Source organism: Copidosoma floridanum, unplaced genomic scaffold, assembly GCF_036245765.1.
Source record: "Copidosoma floridanum isolate Cflo_tuat_1 unplaced genomic scaffold, Cflo_Japanese_pri ptg000034l, whole genome shotgun sequence".
NCBI lineage: Eukaryota > Metazoa > Arthropoda > Insecta > Hymenoptera > Encyrtidae > Copidosoma > Copidosoma floridanum.
Window position 1 is genome coordinate 150,406 of NW_028321911.1, and position 25,462 is coordinate 175,867.

Sequence of the window (25,462 nt, forward strand, 5' to 3'; positions counted from 1 at the left end):
TGTACAATGATTATAACCACAATGTCATGTTCTGATAATATTTCTATGATTTAGTCTTGTATGATTAATATAATTTTTATAATCCTTGTTTAATTTTACCTAAAATTTAACTAATGAAAAATAATTACTGGCAAATAACATTGTAGCAAAAAATTTATTTACTATATATTTTACCGTTATTATGAAATGTCAAAGTTATAATTGAACTTGAAATATGTGGCCAATTATACAGCGTTCACGTACACTCATTTACTGATAAATGAATGAGCACAATTACTTGAAAACTCACATCTCTAAAATACAATAGTTTTAAAGAGTAAGAAATATTTTTAATAATTTATAAAAAAAATTATGATAATATAAAATTCGCTAAATGATTTTTCTTCAAAAAATTATAGACTAAAAAAGCAGTATGATTAATTACAAGATTAATATAATTAATTGATTGGTTTCAAGTATGAAATATTCTATAGAAGTTAAATTCACAAATTTTTTTCTAGTAATTATGTCAATTATAATTTTCTTAAACTTTGTCATATAATATGTGTTTAAAATATTCTGTAAATCAAAGAAAACTCGAGGAATTTATGATTTTAGTTATTGCAACTATATAAAAATATTGATTATTAAATAATTTAAATTCTGTATAGCATGGTTGTGCATGAAAAAATATGATTTTGTGCATAAATCTAATTTTGTATTTTTGTATCGGACCTTACTAAGGCTATGTCAGATAACAAAAATTTGAAGCGTGTATGTACACGTGTAGTAAAATATATATGTGCGTTTAATTTAATTTTTTCATTCCAATTATTATCGTTCATTAAAAATTAACAGAAAACTGTCAAAATTATGCAAAATATAGAAATATATAAAATAGGTTTTAATATTTACATTCGTAAATGCATTATTAACGTTTGGATTGAATATACAATTATAAAAGTAATAGCCTATAATGACGATATCAATAAAATCATATCATACAATTGGAAAGAAATTCACTTTTTTTGAGTTAATGGTATGTAGGATAAACTGAACATCTATGCCAACATACATTTGATACGTATGAAAATAAAACTGAAGGCGCTTAAGACTTCATTCTAAGAAAGGAAACAGATATGAAAATAATTAAATTTAAAGATTTTCCATGAAATTACATTCATGAAGTAACTATTTAATATTTGAAGTGGAATTTAATTTATTTACATTAAAGATATTTTAATAATCAGATGTGTGTTCCGTGTGTACATTACAGGGAAACGTGAGAGTGACTATTAAACTGCAGACTAAGAAAGTAGCGTTTATTGAAGTCACGAACTCTTATTGAAGTTATTAAGCGAGTGAGGGATTCAAGTCGTCTAATGCAATATAAACCTGTTTCAGGCTTTAATAAGTTTTGCACACGTCATCTTACTTTATGTATTTACATTTACAGCCTAATAATGCAAGTGTGGTGCGTGGTGAAATATTTTTTAAATATTTGTGCCTGCAGATCATCAAAAACTTATCTGATAATATGCTCACAAAAATTACGATAGAAGAGCCAAAAAAAAGATAAGCAAGAATTTTCATACAAGAAAACGAAGACTTACAAATAAATATTCATTTCACCTACATAGAAATACAGTTTTAACTAGCAACCGATGCAGTGCGCGATACTTTTGTAGATCCAAATAAGATCTGTTAATTTAATTGTAGTTGAAGTAGAAAAAGCTACTATTTTTTAAAAAGTAAATATTTATTAAATTTTTTGTTTTCTTGGCAAAGCTTAGTATTTAAACACCACGAAATATTAATACCCTCATATCTTGCCATTACTTTTTAAAATTTTATTATAAATATATATTTTTGAAATCACTTACAATTTTTACAGTATTCTGGTAGTTTCTATGATGTCCGATTTGCACTGACCAGTATACGATTGAGAATGTCTATAATCCAGCACGTTGCATGCTTGCTTTTGTGAGCTGTGGCTGTTGTTACGAATTTTCTATTGTTGAAGTTCAAAATATTCACTAATTGCAGGCACACAAATTATAGATGCATATGATAAAACTTCGTTGTAAATAGTACATCGTGTTTATTGCGTGATTTTCTTTGCTGACTGAAATGAATTCTGGCAAAGACTATTTCGCTCAGCACTTAGTCCGCGAGTAACACGTAAAATTTTGGCTTTTTGTCGTTAAGCTGCGAGTCGTTTGAACCAGTTCTCTCACTTTTATAGAGCACTATACAGGAAGTCTCAGACCTATCAAAAAGACAAAGACGCGCAAAAGCAGTGAGCGGGGGGTGGCAAGCTCACCTGCGCACGTAGGCTTGTTTTTGATTGGATAAGCGTCTGCCCACCATTCGTACTCGCGCGCTCGAGTTTCAATGGACTTCCAGCATCCACAACCGATAACCATAACGCAAATGCGGTAAATCGACCGCCTCTTGCAGCTATTGCCAATCGATATTATGCACTTGTATTCATGTATTTTCCCATGTAAACTGTATTAAAATACGTAAATAATAAAGCCATTAGGTGTTGCATGATTTCTACCTCAGCCACTGCTTTTTCATCCACTTTAATATTATATAATTTTAGATCTTGCAATAATCACCCACGTTTTAACTTTAACTGTTTCCAAAAAAAAAAAAATAAATAAAATAACGCATTTATTAAACAAAGTTTGTATACAAAATAACTAGAATACTGAAAAAACGATGGGTTTAAAGTAATGACTGTGAGATGAAAATCTAAAAATTTTAAAAAATCTCGTATTGTCTAGTATATGTGTGTCGACTTCGGTATCGACATCGCATAAGGTGGTCACTAATCACCCATTATAATTCATGAACTTTTTCTAAGTACTGCTTTCTTAGACGTTTAAATTTTCATAAAAAAGTTTATAACTTATATGATAAATTGAGACAGTGCCTCGATTATATATTAAGTCATAATTGAATGCATATTCAATTTATAAAGATTTCGTAAAATTTCAGTAAGTTATCTATGTATTCATGTAAAACTTCATATTTTGTTCATTGTAGTATTTTTATGTATTGAAAAATAAAGTACTTAATATCCAGTCTCACGATCTTATTACATTTTTTGGAACAAGGGCTTGAAATATAAGGTAGTTGAATAAACTGTTAGCAATTTTATAATCCATTTATCAATGCATCATCAGCATTTCTATAAACTATTTTGTATTTAATAAATATATTGTGATATTGATGATGAATTGAAATAAATTGTCAGTTAGAGAAACATAATTTATTTAGTACATTAAGTGAGGAACACCAGCTAAGGTGCATCGTGACATTAAATAATTCAGAGCAATGACGCATAATTTTAGTGTTAAGAAAGAAACCGTTTTTTGTCATTGCACCATAATCTCAAAATGGGAGGGATTGGAGGCAGAGGGGGGGGGTGTTAAAACATTAAAAAAATCGTCAAGTAACTGAATGAAAATACAGCAGCATTTAAGTACACCCACTAACTAATGTTCCAAAAAATCGTCATTCGTAATCTAAGTGTTTTTTTTGTTTTTTATGTGTCGCATACTGAGGGGGGGGGGGCTGGAATTTTAAAACGACAGATCTGATGAAACGGAAGTGGCTTACTGGAAGTCTCTTCCTCCTAAGTTTCCCCCCTTACCCCGTCGCTCTCACCATCAGTCCCCTACACGGAAGATTGTTGTTACCAGAATAAGCTATACCAAAAGTGATGAGCATAGAAAAATAACGTACAGGTTTTGAGATTTCTGCAACCAGTCTCACATTTTTACATACTTATCTGGATTGGTACAGGATTTTTCTGTACCATGAATAGTCTATTAAATTTGTATACTGCGCATGGCTTTCTACTGTACCGTCTACCGCGCATAGTACGTGCGCTTATATATAGTGGATATATGTATGTATATATATGCATACTTGCATACATGTATGGGATTGTCATTGTTATTTTGGATCCATATGTAAATTGTTCTTTGCGAGTAAAAACCAATTATTATACGCAACACTCGCAACAGGAAAGTGACTACAAGTGCCTACTGCACTTATGATTATATCTTGTTAGATTCGTATCAATGTATTGAACTTTATATTGTGTTGTGGTGGATATACTGAAATCCTAACCCCTTTAACTTTTACTACGTATATATATATATACTGACATTCTTAATGCTCCCACTGGCCGACTAACTTTCTGTACTGGTACAGGAAAAACCCGTACCACGTATCGGATTTTGACGTACTAAGCATAAGGTTTAGCTATACTCAATAAGGTACTCTAAAGTATACTACCGTACCAAATATACCTGTACCAGTACACATTTTTCTTGTACAGAGTATCGAAAATACTTGTACTAACATATAGTACCTGTTTTTCTGGTAACAACAATCTTCCGTGTACACACACCCCCTTACCCCACCATATATATATATATATATAGAAGATATATATCTTCCAACCTTGCCACCCTACTCTCCTGCACACCTTTGCCCACCATTCCCCTTCACGCTCCCAAGCAATTAATTTTTAAACGAATTTTAATTTTATTTTTCCACAATAATTCCATTTTCCCACAATAACACTTTCCAACAAAGAGATTTGAACCCTCGACCTCCTACATATGAGTCGAGTACCTTACCCACTCTGCTACGAGCGCTGCCGACTACAGAGATTCGGTTTCTTGTACTTATCGTCTGGTTTGTAACTATAATATTTCATTTTCAAATGCATTCACTGATAATACATTCAATTAATGATAAATTATTTATTTGATTATTTATTAATAACAAGGTTCTTTATGTCGCGTGCTTGGGGGGGCTGGAATTTAAAAAACGACAGATTTTCGTACAACGGAAGTCACTTACTAGAAGTCTCTTCGTCCTAAAAAAAAAATATTTTCTAAATAATAAATTAAAAAAAAAAAAAATTTAATTAGCATAAATAGGGTTATGTAGATTAAATCGAATAAGGCGCATTATTTCGCATGAAATATTAGTATTTTATGCATTTGATGCATAAAATACCAACCGATTTTTTTGAAACCTGATGTTTTTTTGGCATCGAAATAATGCTAATAATTACTGTTATTAATAAATTATTTGATAAATAAATGAATTATTAAAATAAACATATAAAATAGAGTTGCAGAACGTATCAATGGTTTTTAAGGGCGCTTATTTCGAATTCGATAAACAAATCATGTTACAATGTCACATAATTATATAAATATAGTAACTTATTAAATCAATAATAAATAAATTATGTAAGATCATTATATGTGTGTATTTCGAGTTACATATCATTTTAATGGTTTTTAAGGGTGCTTATTTTGAATTTGATGAACAAGTAATGGCAAAATGTCAGTAAATAATTATATGAAAGTAAAACAAAAATTATATTAATTGGCTATACAATTGCAAAAAAATAAGTAAAAAAAAAAATAATTAAAAAAAAATTTGTATACAGAAATTAAATAAAATAAAAAAAAAAGTAATAAAATGAAATATGAAAAAAAATAAAACAAGAAGTGAAAAGAAAAATAAAACAAGAAATGAAAAAAAAAAAAAAATTAAAAGGAACAAACCAGAGGGTATAAATAGGTCATGGGACTCACGGTAAAAACGAAGTTCTTTAAAGATAACATGAGTATAAAGACACTCAATTTTTTAGGTAACAAGAGGGTCGCCAGACCATAGAAAGAATGAAGCTCTATAAAAATAAGTACTGCATTCATATAGTTAACTTAAAAAAAAACTTGAAAAACGAATAAAAAAAAAAAAATTTCGTTCAGTACTCACGATAGTTGAACTAAATTTTTTTTGTTTTGTTCGTTTTCCAAGTTTTTGTTCTAGTGAACTATATGAATGCAGTACTTATTTTTATAGAGCTTCGTTCTTCCTATGGGTCTGGTGACCCCCTTGTTACCTGAGAAATTGTGTGTCTTGATTCTCATGTTATGTTTAAAGAACTTCGTTTTTACTGTGGGCCCCATGACCCATTTATACCCATTTATGACCCTTGTTTGTTTCTTTTAATTTTTTTTTTTTTTTTTTTTTATTTCTTGTTTTTCTTAAGATAACAAAAATAATAATGTCATCCGTTTTTGATGCGCAGTTTCTAAGAAATTTGAGCTTAAAGTTCGATTTTTCACGTCATCATCGTTAAGAATCGTAAAAAAAATTTGTTAACAACGGATGACGTTTTTTATACATGTTCTTGGAAGGACCAGCTGAAAAATGTATCAATGTCATCCGTTTTAATCATGTTCAACCCCATTTTTCAACCCCTATGGGATGTGACATTATTGAACGTCTTTTGCATCCTTACAGAACCGCTTTTTACCTTGTTCTTACGCTTAATATCACACGAAAATAGGTAATTTATAGTAAAATTGTCAGTTTACATGTATTGGTAGATATTTGAGGCCAATTGCAACATTCAGTTTTATGTGCAGTCCTTCATGTACAAGGCTTATATTCAGAATGTTTCAGAATGCTTCACTCTATTACTACCATTCTTGTTCTGCATTACATTATATAAAAACGGATGACATTGATAAATGTTTCAGTTGGACCTTCCAAGAACATGTATAAAAAACGTCATCCGTTGTTAACAATTTTTTTTACGGTTTTTAACGATAATGATGTGAAAATTCGAACTTTAAGCTCAAATTTCTTATAAACTGCCCATCAGAAACGGATGACAGTATTGTTTGTGTTATCTACAAAAAAAAAACTAGAGAATTTTTCATCATGTTCCATAAGGTTTCGTCGCAATTTTTTTTCGATTTTAAAAAAATCGGTAGGTGCAAACCACCCGTAGATTACGAATGACGATTTTTTGGAACATTAGTTAGCAGGTGTAATAAAATGCAACCATGTTTTCATTCAGTTACGTGACAGTTTTCTTACGTTCTAACACCCCTCCCCTCTGTCGCCAATCCCACCCATTTTGAGGTTATGATGCAATGACAAAAAAGTTTTCAAACTCCCTCTAGAACTCAAATACCAAGCGTCATCCGGTTTCTTCCTCGACACTAAAATTACGCGTCATTGCCTTAACTACAATAATAGAATGTAACATGAAGTTTCAGGAACATTGTTAAAAAATTGTTAAAAACGAGTTCAAAAAAATCCGTTATTTGTATTGTAGTAAAAAATAATTGAATTTTACATTTTTTTTTAATGAAAATAAATGAAAATATCGTAAAATTAAAAATTTTGTATTCACATTCATTGATTATAATGAAAATGTTGTTGATATTTATGCTAAAATATCGTAAATTTTACATGAATTAAAATATTAATTTTGCAATTGAATCATAAAATTTTGTATAAAGTTAGAAATTTTTAAATTTTTAATAAAATTTAAGACATTTTAATTGACATTCAGTTAAATGACCAATTAAATAAATCATGAATAATTTAATGCAACATCGCATTAAAATTACATAAGTTTTTATTAATGTTTTAATAGTGATGTTTAAATAACATTTTCATGATGATGAATTAATGAGTCTATTGAATTTGAATTGTTAATATAAAATTTTTTTTGGGTTTTCCAACTAAATGTACTGTATATTTTTGTATTAATTCTATTAGTTTTTATGAAAATTAATGTAAAATCATGTAACATTTTACCTATTAATAAAAAAATTGTTTAGTTTTTTCAATTGAATTTTATACGAAGGATACAAAACTTTATTTAACTTTAACTTTCCTTTGAAATCTTATGATTTTATTGTAGAATTTAAGTTTTTATTGATGAGCTATACTTAAAATTGACAGCATTTTAGCATGAATGTAACTATTATTTAGATTAGAATCAATAAACGTAAATCTACAACTTTAACTTTTAATAAAAAAAAATTTTGTTATCTTACACTACATTCAGTGTAGAGTTACATGATATTTTTATGTATTTTTACTAATGTCAATGTGAAATACAATTACATAATTGCATAAAATATATTTTTGTAGTCATTCATACAATTTTTAACAATTTTCCTGAAATTTCGTGTGAAAGACTGTACTGGCTCCATTAAATTTTATGAAATTTGCATTTAAATACTTTTAATGACCGATAAATTTAATTATTTTGTTAAATATACTTAAGATACACATTAAATTAAAGGTTTTTTTAACAGTACGCTTACTGGCCACTTTATTAACTAAATGTAAAAAAATTCAAAACACAAGGGCCTATCACCAGATTATCTGGGTTGCTTACTAGCCACTTATAAATTAAATTTTACAAAATTGATAACACGTGCGCCTATCTCTAGATGGGATTGGCTGCTTACTGTCTCCTTTATAAATTAAATTAATAAAAATAAGCGTAACTGGCACTAGAGTTATTTAGTGTTTTGAGGTTTAAATTTTCAGTTGACAGTAAAAGCCGCAAGTTACCTAAAAATTTGCACTAGCGTTGAAAATTTACTCTTTATTCATTATAATGAAGCTATAAAGAATCTCGTATTTTTTAGTGATAAGCACTTGAGTATTATTTAACACTTTAGAAATTTAGTAAAAAGTTATTGAGTATACCACATAACCACTCAATTGAAGATTCAGTCTAGTATTATTTTATTTATTAACTAATCAGTTAGCTACAAAGCACGTGGTAATAGGAACTTTTGATAATTATCAATATGTCAATAATTTATAAATTTGTCAGTAAGAGCCCCAAGTCATCTGGTAAAAGATTTTAATGATCAACAGATATTTTATTAATGATCAGAGTATCCAGTTTGTACCCTCGATCATCTAGTTATAGGCACTAGTGTTATTAATAGATGTTTCATTATCAATCAAGGTGGCAAGTCCGCGCCCCGGATTATCTGGTGATAGGCGATTGTGGTATTAATGAATGTTTTGTTAATAAACAAAGTAGCAGGTGAGCATCGCGGGTCATCTGGTAATGGGCGCTTGTGTTGTTAATTCTTTATTTTAGTAATTTATAAAGTGGCCAGTAAGCACCCTAAGACATATGGGGATAAGCGCTTGTATTATTAGTAGATGTTTAAATAACTAACAGAGTGGACAGAGAGCGCCTCAGATCATCTGGTGATGGGCACTTGTGCTGTGAACTTTTATATATTTAATTTATGAAGTAGCCATGTTATAGTAAGCACCCCAAGTCATCTGGGTATAAGCGCTTGCGTCATTAATCAATATATGCGCTTCTGTTATAAATAAATGTTCTATTAATAAGAAAAGTGGTCAGTAAGCGCTTTGGTTTACCTGGTGATATGCACTAGTACGTATTATTAAATTTTGTTAATGAAGAAAGTGCACAGTAAGCGCCTCCAGTTATCCGGGGACAAGTGCTTATGTTGTTAATTTTCATTGATCTAATTTATAAGGTGGTCAGTAAACGTTCTGGGTCATTCGTTGATAGGTGCGTGTGTTAATAATTTTAAAATAATTGTTTTTTAAACTAATAAAGAGGCTAGTAACGGCCTCTGGTCACCTGGCAATATGCGGTTGTGTTATTGAAAAATTGTTTAGTTAACTGACGACCTGGTCTGTAAGTGCCTTGGGTCATCTGGAGATAGGTGCTTGTATTGTTAATTTGTATGTAATTAATTTATAAAGTGGCCAGAAAATAACTGATTGTCTGGTGATATTTGTGCTTGTGTTATTGATAAATTTTAAATTAATGAATAAAAAGTCTAGTTAACGCCCCGAATTTTCTGGTCTTAGGTGCTTTTATTATTAATTTTATATTATCTAATTTATAAAGTGGCCACTTAGTGCCTCAGGTCATTTGTGGATAAGCGAGTACATTGTTAATTTTTATTTATTCAATTTATAAAGTGACCAGGAAGTTTCCAAAGTTACTTGGTGATAGGGGTTTATGTTATTTACTAATATTTTGTTAATTTATTAAGTGGACAGTAATTTTCCTGAGTTGTGCAGTGATAACTACTTATTCTTTAATAAATAAGTTCGTTATTAAATAAGTTGTTTGGTTATTGTTGCTTTCATTATCAACGTTATGCAGGTAATTTGCTTCTTTTTTTTAAGATTTTGCAACTCCGTGATTATTGTTAGTTTGTTTCTGTATAAATTGAACGTTGATTCAAAATATTATTAGGTTAAACATGTTTAGAGGATAGGATTATGTGGTTTTAGTTGTTTAGGGTACAGAGTTATTGAGTTAAATAACTTGGCATGTCAGTTTAGATGGCGATACTATGACGGTCAAGTCATCGATTTTCCGCCACAGTCGAGAGCACTGGTCTGTGCGCTCATACATAAAATCAATTATATAATGCGTGTACTTAAAAAATATATGTATCAATTTTTTTGTGTGCTCATTTATAAAATTGGTTCTATAATTTGTGTTGTTATAAAATATATGTATAAAGTTTTGTTTGCGCGCTTACGTATAAAAATTGTTCTATAATATATGTTTTTAATAATATTGGTATCAAGTTTTGTTTGTGCCCTTACGTAAAGAGTTAATTCTATTATGTGTGTTTGTAAAAAAAAAAAAAAACATGTACAAAAATGCGTGTCCTCTCACACTCGCTGGCGCTCGTGTTAAAAACAATTTTTTTTGTAACTCGAAGGAGAAAAATTTAATTGCAGTCCAATTACTGACTGCTCAGTCAGTAAGCACGCAAAATTTTGAATTATTATAAAGGTGATGGAAGTAAATAGTAGATGGGCTTTTAAACAAAAAACAATTTAAGTAGCACATTACGATACTAGTGCGTGAGGAAGACAATTAACGCACGAGCGCCAGCGAACAAAATTAAAAATTTTGCATACTTACTGACTGAGCAGAGTCGGTGATTGGGGCGCAATTAGATTTTCCTCCACCGAATGGATTAAAAAATTGTTTTTACGGACCAGGCAATGTCTGTAACCGAATTCAAATGACATTCGAAACCTCGTGCCATTATTTACAAATTTTCGGTAAGGGTTATCGGGCAATTTTTTCTGCGTGTCGCTGAGTAAGTTATTGGTTCAAATCCCCTGCCGTGCCGGGTCACTTGACATCTGCCGAAAAACAGGATCTCTGGCCACCCCTTTGGTGTGAATAGCATGGCATACACAATTTATATAAGTATGCCTAGAAAAAAGTACTATTACTACTTTTCTAGAGCAAACGCCGAAAATATATGCGTTTCAGAAGGGGGAAGAAAGAGAAAGATTTGATTTGATTTTAACAGAATTTGTTGATGCTAAAGGTTGCATGTTCTCGTATTGCAGAGGCTTTTAAAATATGAATTCAAATTATATTATCAATCACAAAAGTATAAGAAAATCATATGTAACAATTCCGCAAAATAAGTCAATAACATTCGCAGTACTATATAATATCCATGTGAGCAATATAAGTTCAACAACACATTTATTAATTGATGATACATGACAATGTCTGAGCATAGGAACATACATATAGACAAGACACTATATTTTCCGAATTGTCAAACCCGTTAATAGTTAATATTAGTGGCATGCTGCTTTATAAGACTCTAGTAAATCTTTTAGCCTGATGCGTGTAAGGATTGGGCCCCAAAGACGCATCGCACACTGAGAAAAAAATACAGCATAACAATTTAAAAATGCACGTGGCATGTTAAAATCAAACTGAAGGAGACGCTCTAAAGAGAACAGCTCGCCAGTCGCTGGTGGGAAGAGATCATATAAGGTAAATCCAGATAAATCGGGACACAAAAAATTTGTAAGGTGATTTGGGATAAGGTCAAAAACAGTGTTAAACGAATTATCTTATGAAACAAAAAATTTTTCTTTCTTCTACAAGACATTTTGTATGGAAAACATAAAAAAAAATGTATGAGTTAAAGTAAATAATTAACAAAAACAATATTTCTTTTGTGATGTTCAAATAATGTGTATTCCTCATTACCATAAAAGTTGAATTGCTTGAGCTTTATCGGAATAAAATTAGGTACATACTTTTTTTCAAATAATTAAAAAAAAAAAAAAAACGTTTCTCGTACTTTCTAATGTTGCTGAAGTAAGAGATGTCACAAATAAAGTTAAGCAAGATTGTTCATCTATCTTTAATACAGATAATTTAAATCTTTTAGATATAGAAGTATGGGTGTATGAACGTGCAAATGAAAGGTTCGACAGTCATTCAGATTGTAACATAAAAACACGTTGATTTAAACAATCTTAAGTCCGTACCATCCTAACTATTTGTATCTTCTTGATACAATCAAAGCAAAAATTAAAAGAAAGCAAAATCGAATTATTGGACAGATAGAACGAATACGAGAGTGTATGTTGACTGACTGAATGCATGGGAATAAATCTAACTGTACAATTTCAATGCTGCAGTGCAACGCTGCAGTGACTCAACTCCTTGCTACTGCACATGTACTAAAATTTAGCTACGAGTGCTACATACATATCTCACAAAATCATAACCTCAAATTTCTTGCACGATGTTCGTCTATTCAATGGCAGATAATATTTGGATTTGTAACATAAAAACTATTTAAAAAGTTGAATTTTACATTCTTTGACAGCGTATCACTATAATTTGGATTCAGATCGTGATTATGCTTAATGTACGTATTTGCAACCACCATTACCAGTTTTTAGGCTTAAATAAGCTTCATTTCTTATTGTGATATCTATATGAAGTTACTGTATCTATTAATAGTCACTGTAATAGCAATATAGAATCGATTATATGTAATTAAGATATAAATTGGGCGTTTTTCTAGAATTTGCTTAAGCAATATCACGAATTACCTCAATACAAATTAAGTGTGTCATGTTATGGCTAAATTAGACATATGTTTGAAAATTTGGTTTTTGACACTAACAAAAGAAAAATAAGTAATTTTTTGTTAATTGATAAAAAAACTATGCACCAACTGTTAAAATCAATTGTGCGTACTATTGTGATATAATTTTCGAAAAACCGAGGATAATAATTTCGCACCTTCAAAAGTGTCCCGAATCACCTGAATTTACCTGAAGTACTCTGGCTCTCGCACGCTCAGGGTTTTGTAAATCGTTACCACTAAAAAGTAGTTTCGTCTAACACTTAGGTGCAGCTATCCTAGTCTCGTATAGAATTGGCCCATTGATGTATCTCGTCTGAGATGAAAAATAAATCAAATTAATCCAACGACTGTATTACATAGCCTATTCAATTTGATAGAAAGAGAGAGAGAGAGAGAAAGTCATAATTTCTACTGCACTACATTAATTTAGCAAGTACACATCCATAGTTCAAGTAGCACATTAGCAGTTAACTCTACATTTGATTTGCCTTTCACTCTGTATATGATTAGACTATTTAGACTTACAGAACTAACAATGGGAACTTTCTGGACTCAAAGAAAGACTAAAAATTGAAAAAAAAAATTTAACATAATTCATATATTTATTTTTCAATAGCCTTGTTTCAAGGCCGCTCTTGTCTTGATTCTTGTTGCTAATTATTATAACATTACACATGCTGAGTCACTGCAGAATATCAGTTTTATAGCGATGTTGAGTTTTTTTTTTATAAATTTAGGAATTCGGAATCATAATTAAGATATTATTAAGGAGTAGTGTGCACTTAAAAAAATTTGGCCAGTCTACAGTGCAAACAACTTTTAATGTATTCAGCACAAGCTAAGCTGGCAGAAGCAAGAGTTAAGTCAATCTGGCGCTTTGCGTGAGCTGCTTATATGGAGCGGGATAGCTTCTTAAGGTAAGAGCAAGGAGCAAGCATGTGCCCTGATTAGGTACAACTCTTACTTTGACGGGCTTAGCTACAGTGCTAAAGTTTAAGCCGTGCCAAATTTTTCCAGCGCACAAGCTGTCTGCTACTTAAACTAACATGTGCTGATGCTGCACTACTTGATTTTGTATAATTTACAGAATGGTAAGCAAACCTCAACTGTCCTGGTGGCCAAAGATTAACTCTGTTTATTTGAGGAGCTATCAGCTGCGTAATTTATTTTCTAATATAGTAAGGAAACTTGGCTACACTCTCTTTCCAATGAAAGTTGGTTCAGGTACAAAGAGCAAAGGAAAAGATCGCAGTGAGGAGATGTCGATCTATAACAATATAATGGTACACTTGGTACGACTGATTCGGGAAGAGCCAATGCTTGTGTTATACGTAAGTGTGTTTTTGATTTTCTTAATGCTAAAAAATTTCCCATCCAATACTGCTTGTTGTGATACATTAAATAACATTTTTGCAAGCGCTTAAACGTAATAAATTTTTCACTACAGTTTATTTAATTAATATTTCGATTTTTTTTCATGAAATAATGGTGAACAGAACGACGGTAACGAAAAATGCAAGTCAACAATGAGTTTGTTTAAGAGTTTGACTGCAGTCGCTTTGACCTCACCTGCTATTGATGTATCGCGTGAAGCTCAACAGGCCCTTCTCGTGCTTCACAAAATCGATAAAATACGGGAATGGTATCCGGAGGATTCGATTAACATGTTTTGGGACGTGAGCTACGAAATTCTCATGGCAATATCAAGAAACTTAGCTGTTCGCAGGACTGGTCGAGACAGAGACTTACTTAAATGGCTTCGCAACCTGTTTAGCTGTCGTAATGTCTTTATGGCAAAACATACGAATTACTGCAGTGTACGTCTCCAAAAAGAGCCGAAAAGGTTAATCGAGATGACTACCAAAATCGAGGTTTGTATGACACTATGTTTATTGTACTTTAAGAGTTAAAGAATAAAAAAATTTCATAACATATATAAAATTTTAGGAAGCATTGTTTATACAGTTGTGGAACATTGATATGGAGTCTGTGCTAATGGCGATATCATGTTTCCTGATGCTCTGCGAGGAGGCTGAAATATGCTGTAGTAGCGACGAAGTCACTACAATACTGCCCAATTATTACTTTTACTTGGAACTGTCAAAAACTTTAACATTATTTACCACTGGTAAGATATTACTTTAGAAATTAACATTTTTTCGTGCAATAAAATGTGAATGTTTCATTGTCTTACGGCCAAGAAAAAAAACAAATCGTCTTTGTACGAAAATTCCATAGGTAATTTGTTCCAAATAAGAAATTCGTTTTTACATTTTGTATACATTATTTTGTACGTATTACTTGACAATTAAAAAAAAATCTAATTAGACAGTTTTTGCTAAATAAGGACTAAATCAACATCCTTCATTCTTTTAACTACTAAGAGATCGTACTTTCTGAATACTTAAAGTGTCAACCCCTAGACTTTGATCAAACATTAATTTTCTTATGTTTTTCAAGTGTGACTAGAATAATCAGATTTACATGAAATGATTTTCCTTTGTATTTCACTTGAAAATTCAAATTTTGTTTTTATTATTGCGCTAACCCCACTTTTGTAATTTTTCATTGTTCATTTTTCTTTATTTTGGACTAGCTGAGCATAATCTGAGTGCTTTTATCCATTTGCTGTGTGTAAGTTGGTAGCGGAAGGCTGCCGCCATGCCACTTGTTACTTTTATGTGTAGTCTTATGGACTCGTCCACCGGCAAATCCGCCAGTGGTGGCCGTGTCAACTAACTTTTTCTGAGATATCGAGGATTTTTAGTTAATAAATAAGGGGCTTCCTCATACTTATTACTTTTCAGTTTTTGTTTGAAATGTGTCAAATAATGTGATAGAATTTTTTTCAATCACAAATTTATTTTTTATTTTTTTAAATAAAAATTTTAAATAATCGATTCGTAACAAATTACAAAAAACACTAGTGTGAATTGTTATTAAGATGTTAAAATATATCAAATGAAAAAAGGTGTATGCATGAGCATGAACATCAATCAGCAAAATCATACGAAATTTTAGCTCATGCGGATCATCAGTTATGGTGCGGCAAATTATCTTAATTTTAAAAGGAATATATTATATTAATATATTTATTTCCTTGTGCTTCTTTGCGTCATCTAAGTATCATGTGTAATGTGACTGTGTAAGATTTTTTGTGTTATTAGTGAGTGTCCTAATCGTACAAGTGAAAAGGGGGTCTCAAAATTGGACTTGATTCTTCTTTACATTAACTGTTTAACTGTGTTTAATTTCGTGTAAACAATATTTGTTTTTTTTTGCTTTCTTTTTTAAAATAATGATACATCACAAACAAAATAAAATAAAGTAAGCTGTTACCTCTTAATTATATTTACAAAAAAAAACTTTCTATAAATTGCTAAGTTACGTTATGCACTCTCAACCGATGCTTAAACTCGTATTAGCTGGCGAAATTGCCCTCTGTATTTGCCGTAAAACTATTCGTTATAGTTTTACTGCATCTGATAGTATGTCATTGTTTTCTACAAAATAAGAGTAAACTTACAAAAAAAAAGTCTTATCTCTACTGTCATAATCTCTGACGTGAAGCACATAAATCATGTGACATCATTTGCATATCCAATTTCACCTTAATACTGCCTTTTTCTATTCTATACATTTCCATTTTTGCATATACATGTCTCTACTTACAGTAAATAGTTGTTTGTGTCAGGCTTTCCACACAGTCCCACCAATCATACCCCACCGCTTTCCCACAAATTGAGAGAAAATTCAGTTATTTTCTCCGTTATTTCGATCTATAACATTTGTTGTCTAGATCCCATCACAGCGCTTTTAAGAAAGCTAACAGCAAGGAAAATTATTTTTTGTATGGAATAAATGGTAATAAAGATGAATTACCGGTAATAAAATTAATTTTTGAAATAAATACTCTGTTACTAATTTTTCACTAGTTATAATGTCAGTCTCAATATTGTATTTGTATAACTTCATTATTCTTAGCCTTGTTCCATTACATGATCCTTCTGAAATACATAAATTTTGAGTTACCGTTACGATGGCATTTATTTTTAAATTGAGTTCGTAAGGTGGATGACTCTCCCGAATAGAGTCAAGATATTCCGTTCATAAATAAATGTATATATTTTCATCAAATGTATCGATTCCCTTGTGGCTTGCATAATCTATACTATAATAATCATAATAATAATATTTTTGTTTTTGAAATCTTTTAAGAACCGCAGTAGAGAGAGTGAGGGCCGAGAAAAGAGAGCGGTTGGCCATATGGCTATGCATTGTCATTGTTAACGTTGTATGTTTCTCTTTTTCTATATCTACGCTCATGCACATATATGTACCTGGAAGGTTATTTACTGAAATATGACGCGACACAATGCATTATACCATTCACAAACCATGTGCTTATTTTTAGCTGTGAGTGTGGCACTTTCTTTACAGATGTCTATTTTCCATCTTATGTTGTTGCATACGCTATACAGTACACATATATCTATTCCTCGCTATCCTACTACGGTTACGCTTCCTTGTTGCCACATGCTTAATTTTCTTTTCTTACTTTGTCGTTATTATTTTTTTCAATTCATTGCTTTTTCCCTAATTTGTTTTCTTTTTCTTTTATATTTTTTCATTCTTTTCGGTAATTGAATAATTACATTTTATCAAAATATTTAATTATTTTTATACTTCAACAGAGGCGACTCTGGAAAGATTCTCAATTTTGTGCCAGAGGCTCAATTGTCTTATATTAGTCTAGTCCGATCTTCTGTTCGTAAAATTCTCCCGCTCCCTTCCCTCCGTTCTTGTGTGTCATGCATGGAAAGGGAGTTATGATGGAGCCTTATTGATTTCGATAATCCGATGGTGCTTATGCCCATTCACTGTAATTGTTGTTTTCCACTTTCCTCTCTCCCTTATCACTAGCTTCTATTGCGGCTTTTCGTTGATTCGTACGCTTTATTTTCCGTGCCGTAGCCACTATGTTTGCCTGGGTGGGTGAGTACTTAACCACCTTTCCCATTTTTTTGTTTTTATTAGTTTCTTTGTTCTTGTTTTTGTTTGTTTTTTTTTAATTTAATTTTATTTTTTTATTATTTTTTTTTGCTGCATTACCCTGGTGGTTTGTCGCTACTGTAATATCTCCGGGTCTTTGGTGTGTTCCACGCCCTGAGGTGCTGGGCAAGCTCATTTAACAGAAATTGTTGGTGTTGTTTTCAGAAGCATTACTGGTTATTTCTCTAACGCCACCCTTGCGTCCAGGTAATCCGTTACTTTGATTTTTTTTGTGTATTTTAATGCGTTGCTTGTTTTGTATTCTCACGGATACTAGCGTCATCTAAGGGAGTTCATTGCACAGCCCGTGCATGGAGGGAAAAATCATGGAGCAAACGCATAGTGGCGATGGAAATGCCCCCTCTTTTTTGACCTTATGTGATCGGCTCATGACGTCTACGTTTTCAACGCATGTGAGTCTATAGCTCTTAAGCATAAGTGTTAGCCATGGAGCAAACGCAAGAAGGCTGCTGGCTTTTTTCCATCATGCCTATGCATTTCCGGGACAGAGGGGATACCGTCCTATAGTCAGTTATAGTGTGTAGTAAGCTAGTAGTGTATGAGTATCTATACTGACTGCTATAAGACGGTATCCCCTCTCTCCTGAAAACGCATTGATACGATGGAAAAAAACCAGCGGCCTTCTTGCGTTTGCTCCATGGCTAACGCTTATGCTTAAGGGCTATTGACTCACATGCATTGGAAGCATAGACGTCGTGAACCAATCGCAAAGGATCAAAAATGGGGGCATTTCCATCGCCGCTGTGCGCTTGCTCCATGATTCTTCTCTCTGTGTGGGCTACCGTCAAGTTACAAGAATTTCTTTCGATTGCTCCAGGTCCGTGCTGAAAGGATCTTTGTGGAATTGTTGGGGGGTGGTGGGGTGTTTTTAGGTTATCTTCGAGGAAAGAAGGGGTGGTCCTTAAACGCCGTGGATGTGATTGCTTTAAGGGATCACGGTGTCCAGTGATAACGACAATAAGTTTGTGTTACCTAAAGTCTAATCGATTTTTTTTTCGGACTCCTCTCTGCCTTTCGATTTCTTTTTTTTGTCTATTCGACTCTGCATGTTCCATGCTTTTAGCGTAATTTTTGTCATGTTTATACGTGTTATATAATTTTTTCGTTGATTGCAGCGTCTCGATTTTGTTTTGCTAACGCTACCTGTTTATTATCTGATTGTTATTGTTATCATTATTGTTACATATTCTTATAATTATTATTCTTATTATAAATATTTTTTTATATTTTTCGATAGAGAATGCCACGCGCGCATCTTGTATGCTTTATGTTTTGTTCCGATATCGTTCGTATGTTATTGTTATAATTCTCTACATTTACCAGTGTGCATATAAGTGTTTTCGTTTTTCTTCAGTCCTAACGTTATTTTTTATTTACCTCCTTCCATCAATGTACATTTTTTTTATGGCACGTCTGGAGGCCGCAAAAAATTAAGAAAAAAAATCTTGTATGCATTTTATCAATATTATTTCTTAAGAAGGGGGGGATTAATTGTCTAAATATCTGTTCTTTTCGTACAATTTGTTATTTACTCGCGGCTCGTCTAAAGGCTATGAATTAATAAAAAATAACGCTTTTTCCTATACATTTATGTATGTTTTGTATATCCTATCTTTCTATATAATACTATATTCGTACCCTAGCTTAATTGTTCGTATACTTTGTATTGCTTCTGTTATTATCATTATTAATATTATTATCATTATTAATATTAATATTATTATTACTATTGTTATTATCATTATGATTATTATTATTGTTGTTATTATCATTATTATTATTATTATTGTTATTATTATTATTACAACTATTGTCGTTGCATTGTCATCAGTTAATGGCTTGCAGTCGCTTTAAGGGTCTGGTGGTAGTGGTTGTGGTTAAGATGGGGGCCTTATGCGCTTTTTGTTATATGAATCACTTTTCGATTCGGTGCTAGAATTTTGTATTATGGGCATGTAATCGGCATTTTTGCCGTTACCTTCTAGATGTTAGTGGCCGACTTCTTCTTTGTCTGTTGCAATGTAGTGCATACATAGATAATTTCCCCGGTTTAATTTGAGGTTTACAAACACGTTTTTCTTGAATTCTTGCGATAGTGTATACATATATATATATATATATATATATATATATATATATATATATATATATACATATATGTATATATATACACTCTTACGTCTGCGTAACGTGTAGGGTTTTAGCTAAGCTTTCGCTTATTGCTCAGGATTCCCTTTACTTAAGTCTCCTGCTCGGGAGGTTGGATGAACGAAAATAGGCCGCGATGCGAGGTGGTAAGGTACGTGAGGGATGTGCAGTCCCAAGCGAGCCACTCTCGCGAGACAGTGCAAAGGTGCCGTGAGCAGATCAACTCGCTTGCTCCTTCGCACAAAGACAAGCAGCCTGAGGGGTTCAGGAGGGCTGCTCGTGAGGATGGGTGCGTGGGTAGAAATTAAAAAGATAGCTTTATGTTAAAATTTTGCTTACTGTTTTTCTTTATTGGTTGCAAATACTTGCGGCAACCTGAATCAACCGATAATTTTGACGGCGGGAACTAGGATGAATTGAAAGAGTACCGCCAATTGAGAGCAGCAGTATTTGGAACTTGACCAAGATGAGTCAAGCAGAGGACCTTGACCAAAGAAGAGTCGAGGATAGTAAGACTGATTGAATAGGGCTGCTCAGTGTAGGAGGCTTCGGGCTTTTTATACGATTTCGCATGGGTCAATTCGGGGGTGCCATTTTTGCGTACATGCATAGTTTGGGTATTGGGAAGAAGTCCTGAGTGCGAATTGGGAAAGCGATCATCGAATGAGAAAGCTTGGTTCTTAGGTCACGCCCTTGTATAATTTGGGGCTGCCACTCAGGTTCAAGAACGTGATGGTTTGCAAGTTTAGAAAATCCTCTTCTCAATCCAACACACTAGAGAGAGGGGAGACAATATTCCTCCTTCTACCGTCTCTCCTCACACCTGGAATTTCTTATAACTCATGTTATTACTCAAGTAGCATTAATTATTAAAAGAGTGAGCGGTGAACACAATAATAGTTAGCAGTAGCAGTGATAAAAAAAAAATTAAAAATAATAATAGCAAATATAGTAGTAACAATTCCAACAGTGGCAATAGTAGTAATGATAACAACATTAAACGTAATAGTAATAGTAATCTAAGTATAAATGTTGCCAATAATTATCATATTGTTTCTTAATATTTTTAGCAGTGGCAATATCCTTGAGAGGGGGAAGGAAAGGGGAAAAAGGGCTGTTTGGTTGTACACGGTAGTGGTGGCATGGGGTTGCTTGTTACAGTGCGGGAGTAAGGAGGGTACCAATGGCCAACAAGGTGTGTGGCTTCGTTTTATTTGAGTAAAAATCACATTTGTTGTTTGACACCTCTAGGAATTTTCCACAAATTGGCATGTTTTTAGCGTCTGAGTTTTTACGGAAAATTTTATTTAGAGCAATAAAGGAGCGCTGCATGCGAGTGTGTTTTATTTGAAACGGTTTTTTTTCGAAGGTGATTAGAAGCGTCAAATACCTTTCCCTTTCGATACTGTTTGTGCGGATGGATAGGAGTACTAGAGAGCGAGGACAGTGCAGAGGAGTGGGTGCATCTGGTAATTAAAATTTTTTTAGGATTTAGCTGCAGACGTTACAATACAGCTCCCATTTCCATATTCTGTTTACTCTTTATACTTTTGCAGGTATTCTGAATTTTTTAATATCATTCTCAGCTCGTCAGTCGAGAGGTTAAAATTAAATAAAAATATTGGGCCATGAAATAGTCCTAGCACTTTAAAAAGTATTTTATAGGGTTGAAGGCATTCATTTGTTTCTCTTCGTGTATAATCGTTAAGATAAGCCAGCCACTTGTCTGTCAGCGTTATGCTCCTTTACTGTTTGATCCCCAGGTTCTTTAAACTGGACTCGCTTATCAATTTTACGCAACGTTGGGTCTGTTTTTTCCTTTTTTCCCTGTGATGCTTTTTCCTCAGATATGTTTTCGTTGGGCTCCCACACGTCAATCCTCATTCCCGGCCTTCCCTCTACATTTCACTTCCTTGCGTCGATCGTAACTTGCGCCCGCAGCTCGTCTGATCTTCCCTCAAACAAATCATGTATGTCCGGTTCCTTGTCCGCCTCTGTTGTTAGAGCGAAGTTTGTTTCTGTGCTCCCTGAAGGCTTTGATGAGCTACGTTATTTTTTCTCCTCGTTTTGTGCCCTAGTACTATTTGACGTTTGTGGCTTGCCACAATTAGCTATTACTATTTCCTTCTAAGGGCTCTTTATTAGCGGCGTAATTGAAAAATTCGGCTTTTGTATGTTCAATGTATCGAGCTATCTTTTGCACAACTTTCACTTTCTTTCCTCGATCAATACTGCTGCTGGTGTACTCATCATTTTTACTTCCCTTTGAAATCTTAGTTTTTTCATAATATAACCTAATTTTTCGTATGTCATTCCTCGGAAAAAAAGTTCATCCCTTGCAGTAGCGATCGGACTTGCAATTTTTTCTTGACACTTTTTCGCTTCATCATCTGATGTATCCGAACCTGTGTATTCTATTTTCATTTCACGCTTATTTTCATTCTGTCCGTTAAATCATTGTTTCTTCCCTTGCACCCTTTCATTATATTTATTAGTACCGTCAGTGAGCAGCTTATTCGCTGTATGCTCGTACTGTGTTGACTCTCCTTCACTCTTTTTGTCCTTCGATCTCTGTCGTGCTTGATCCGCTCTCTCCGATATTTCGCCACCTCTGTCTTTAAAATCACCTTTTTAAGAGGTCTTGGTATCTCCCGCTACTTCGTCTGCTTTCGTTTACTCTTGGATATCTTTTGTTTCTTCATTACGTTTCACTTTCTTCGCCTCTTTATCTGCCAAGCTTGCTTGTATCAGCTGCCAGCCCCAGTTATCAAGTCCCGTACCATGATTTCCTGATTTATTATTCATTACTACTGGTGTTCCGCAACTTGCAACAATAATTTCCTTTGACGGGCTCTCGTTGAGTTCTGCAATAGAGAACGGTGCTTGCTTTCTTGTAAGTGTATCTAACTGACGCATACGAGTTTTCCGTCCTTTTGGTACAACCTCATTTTTGTCGATCGCTGGTGTGCTTGTTAATTTTATCCTATGTTGCATTCGGTCCTCCTTTCGTATATAGGCTAATCTATCGTTCACCGGCCCTGTAAAATGATTTCATCCGTTGCTTCCGTGTCTGTCTCCGTTTTTAAATTGCTAACTATAATATTTTTCTTTGGGTGACCTCATTTTCTCACTGTTTTCCTTATTTTTTTGCCTAATTTTTTATTTATTTCTACCTACGACTTCCCTTTCTTTGAGTATAACCCCGGTTAATTTGTGGTGGTAACAATCGGCTAAGAATATTATCTGTACCGAGGAAACTCTAGGATTAGGAACCAACACACAAACAATGATAGTGTTTATATGTCGGAGGGCGGGTTCGTTGCCCTGTGTAAAAGAGCGAAATTGCTTAGATTGCCGATTATAAACAATACTTAAAAATAATTATTATCAAGTTTCAAAATTTATCTGTTGAATAATCAATTAATTTCTGCACCATATACAGCAATTGTTTATTGATTATTACTTTATTGAATTCTCCTGAATATTCCCTTAATTTAATTAATTTAATAATTTAATATCTTTTTTAACTTATTCAATATTTTTCTAATCTAATATCTCTTTTATTTTATTCCTGTCCCTTTTTGGCGTCCAGATAATATTCTCAGTTGATATAAACGACTTCAAATCTTAACAGCTATTTTTCTAGTTTTTATCTTAAACTATAAAAAGGAACTCGCAATCTTACGTGGAGGGGAAGGCTTGCTTAATTAAGTACAATCAATTTATTTTTAATTATCTTACATTTATTCAATCATATGATTCTAAGGAAATTATATCTTCAATTTTTACATGTATTAATTGTATTTAAGTAATCGCAATTATTTACGTTAATAATAAAAAAAAGTATATAATATACTCGATAATTTACTTAAAATTCATCCGCCCTTTTAATAGAGAATGACAATTTAAATTTTCCCTCCTTAATATCTCTGCTTAAACACGTTAGCTTAGACTAATACGAATTTTTATTACAACCGCGGAAAGTTAGCGTTAGGTAACTACCTATTCAACCAAGTCACGTAAGGTTAGGTCGTTCTCAGGGCCCTTGGGTGTCTTGAGCACTGCTCAAGTTGTCGACCCAGGAACTTCGCCTAAGAACGTGATCGCTAACCCCAGTGCCTCGACTACTTGGGGATGCGTCGTCTCCACGCTTAAAGCGGTCGAGCACCGAAAGTCCAAGTAGATACCGGTTAGTGGAAGTGTTACCTGCTGGTGGTGTAAACACTTACTTTTCAGCTATCGAAGTATTTCACTACTTCGTCTCTTTCTCTCCCTTCGTGCTCGTCGCGGTATTGTACCGGTGCACGGGAAAGTTCCAGGTCTGGGTGAGCAACGGATATACCGCGTCCCAGGCTCGCTGGAAGAGGAACTCTCTTTTCATTGCGCACTGGTGCCTTTTATGCTAACGTTATTTCCTTTTGAGTAGCAGGTTTTCCCTTCTTTGAGTGAACGCGCTCTAGCGTTTTCTTAACGTACTAGACGCACATTCCCCGCGCGCGGCGTTCAAATTTGAATTTTCAAATAGGAATTTTTTATAAAATGAAATATATGCATATATAAAAAAATGTGTACTATTGAATTGTCTGTTGGACGGATTTTTTATTACAAGAAAATAAATATAAACGTTAAGCGTATATTATAAATTCTAGGTGATAAAAGTGCCCCCTTGCATACCTTTTTCTCGGATTTGGAGTTTCCTTCACCACCAGTTTGATCATCTATTCTCATATCACGTTTATTTCCTTTCCATCCACCAAAATTTTGTTTTTTCTTCTGTACTTTCTTATCTGAATCCTCTGAATCAGAGTAAATAATTTTTCCTTTTTTTGTATTTCCCTGTATACGCTGTTTACGGGTCGCTCGTACTTTAAAATTGCACGCTGGGGGGCCCATCGCTATTGGCTAGTCCTTCTTTCTCCTCTTCATCCGCTAGCTGATACAGTTCTTGGCGTAGCCGCTCAATGTTTATTTCTCTCTCTCCTATTACTGGATTTCAAGAGAGTGTATCAAGTGCTTTGTTTGAAATGCCTGGGCGATATACTATGTCAAACTCGTAGCCTTGTAGGTTCGCTTTCAGCCTGTTAAATCTTATATTGGGCTTCTTTGACGTATGATAATGTTTTAGTGGTTCATGATCTGTGACCACTGTAAATTTTCGCCATAATAAGTACGGCCAAAACTGTTCTTTTGCGAACACTATGGCCAACAGTTTCTTATCATACGTCGGGTAGCGTAATTCACTCCCTCGGAGGCATCGTGAAGCATATTTACACGATCTATCTTTCCCCAGCTCGCCTTGGCTTAATATTGCCCCTATTGTGTAATCCGACGCATCCATTGTAACTATAAAGGGCTCGTCCACATTAGATGCATTGAGTACCGGCTCACTACATAATGCGTCGACAAGTATCTTAAAGGCGTGCTCCTGCTGCTCTTCCTATTTAAACTCTGAGCTGAAATAT

At 33.2% G+C, this 25,462-nt stretch overlaps 1 protein-coding gene across 1 annotated transcript in view; it reads left to right on the forward strand.

Annotated features, from left to right (window-relative positions):
• Nf1 (neurofibromin 1) overlaps positions 1-25,462 on the forward strand; it is a 394,222-nt gene that overhangs the window by 97,422 nt on the left and 271,338 nt on the right. The window contains exons 6-8 of the mRNA XM_089597624.1: positions 13,867-14,110; positions 14,276-14,650; positions 14,727-14,907. Coding sequence (XP_089453750.1) covers positions 13,867-14,110; positions 14,276-14,650; positions 14,727-14,907 — 800 coding nt within the window. The remainder of the gene's footprint in view (positions 1-13,866; positions 14,111-14,275; positions 14,651-14,726; positions 14,908-25,462) is intronic.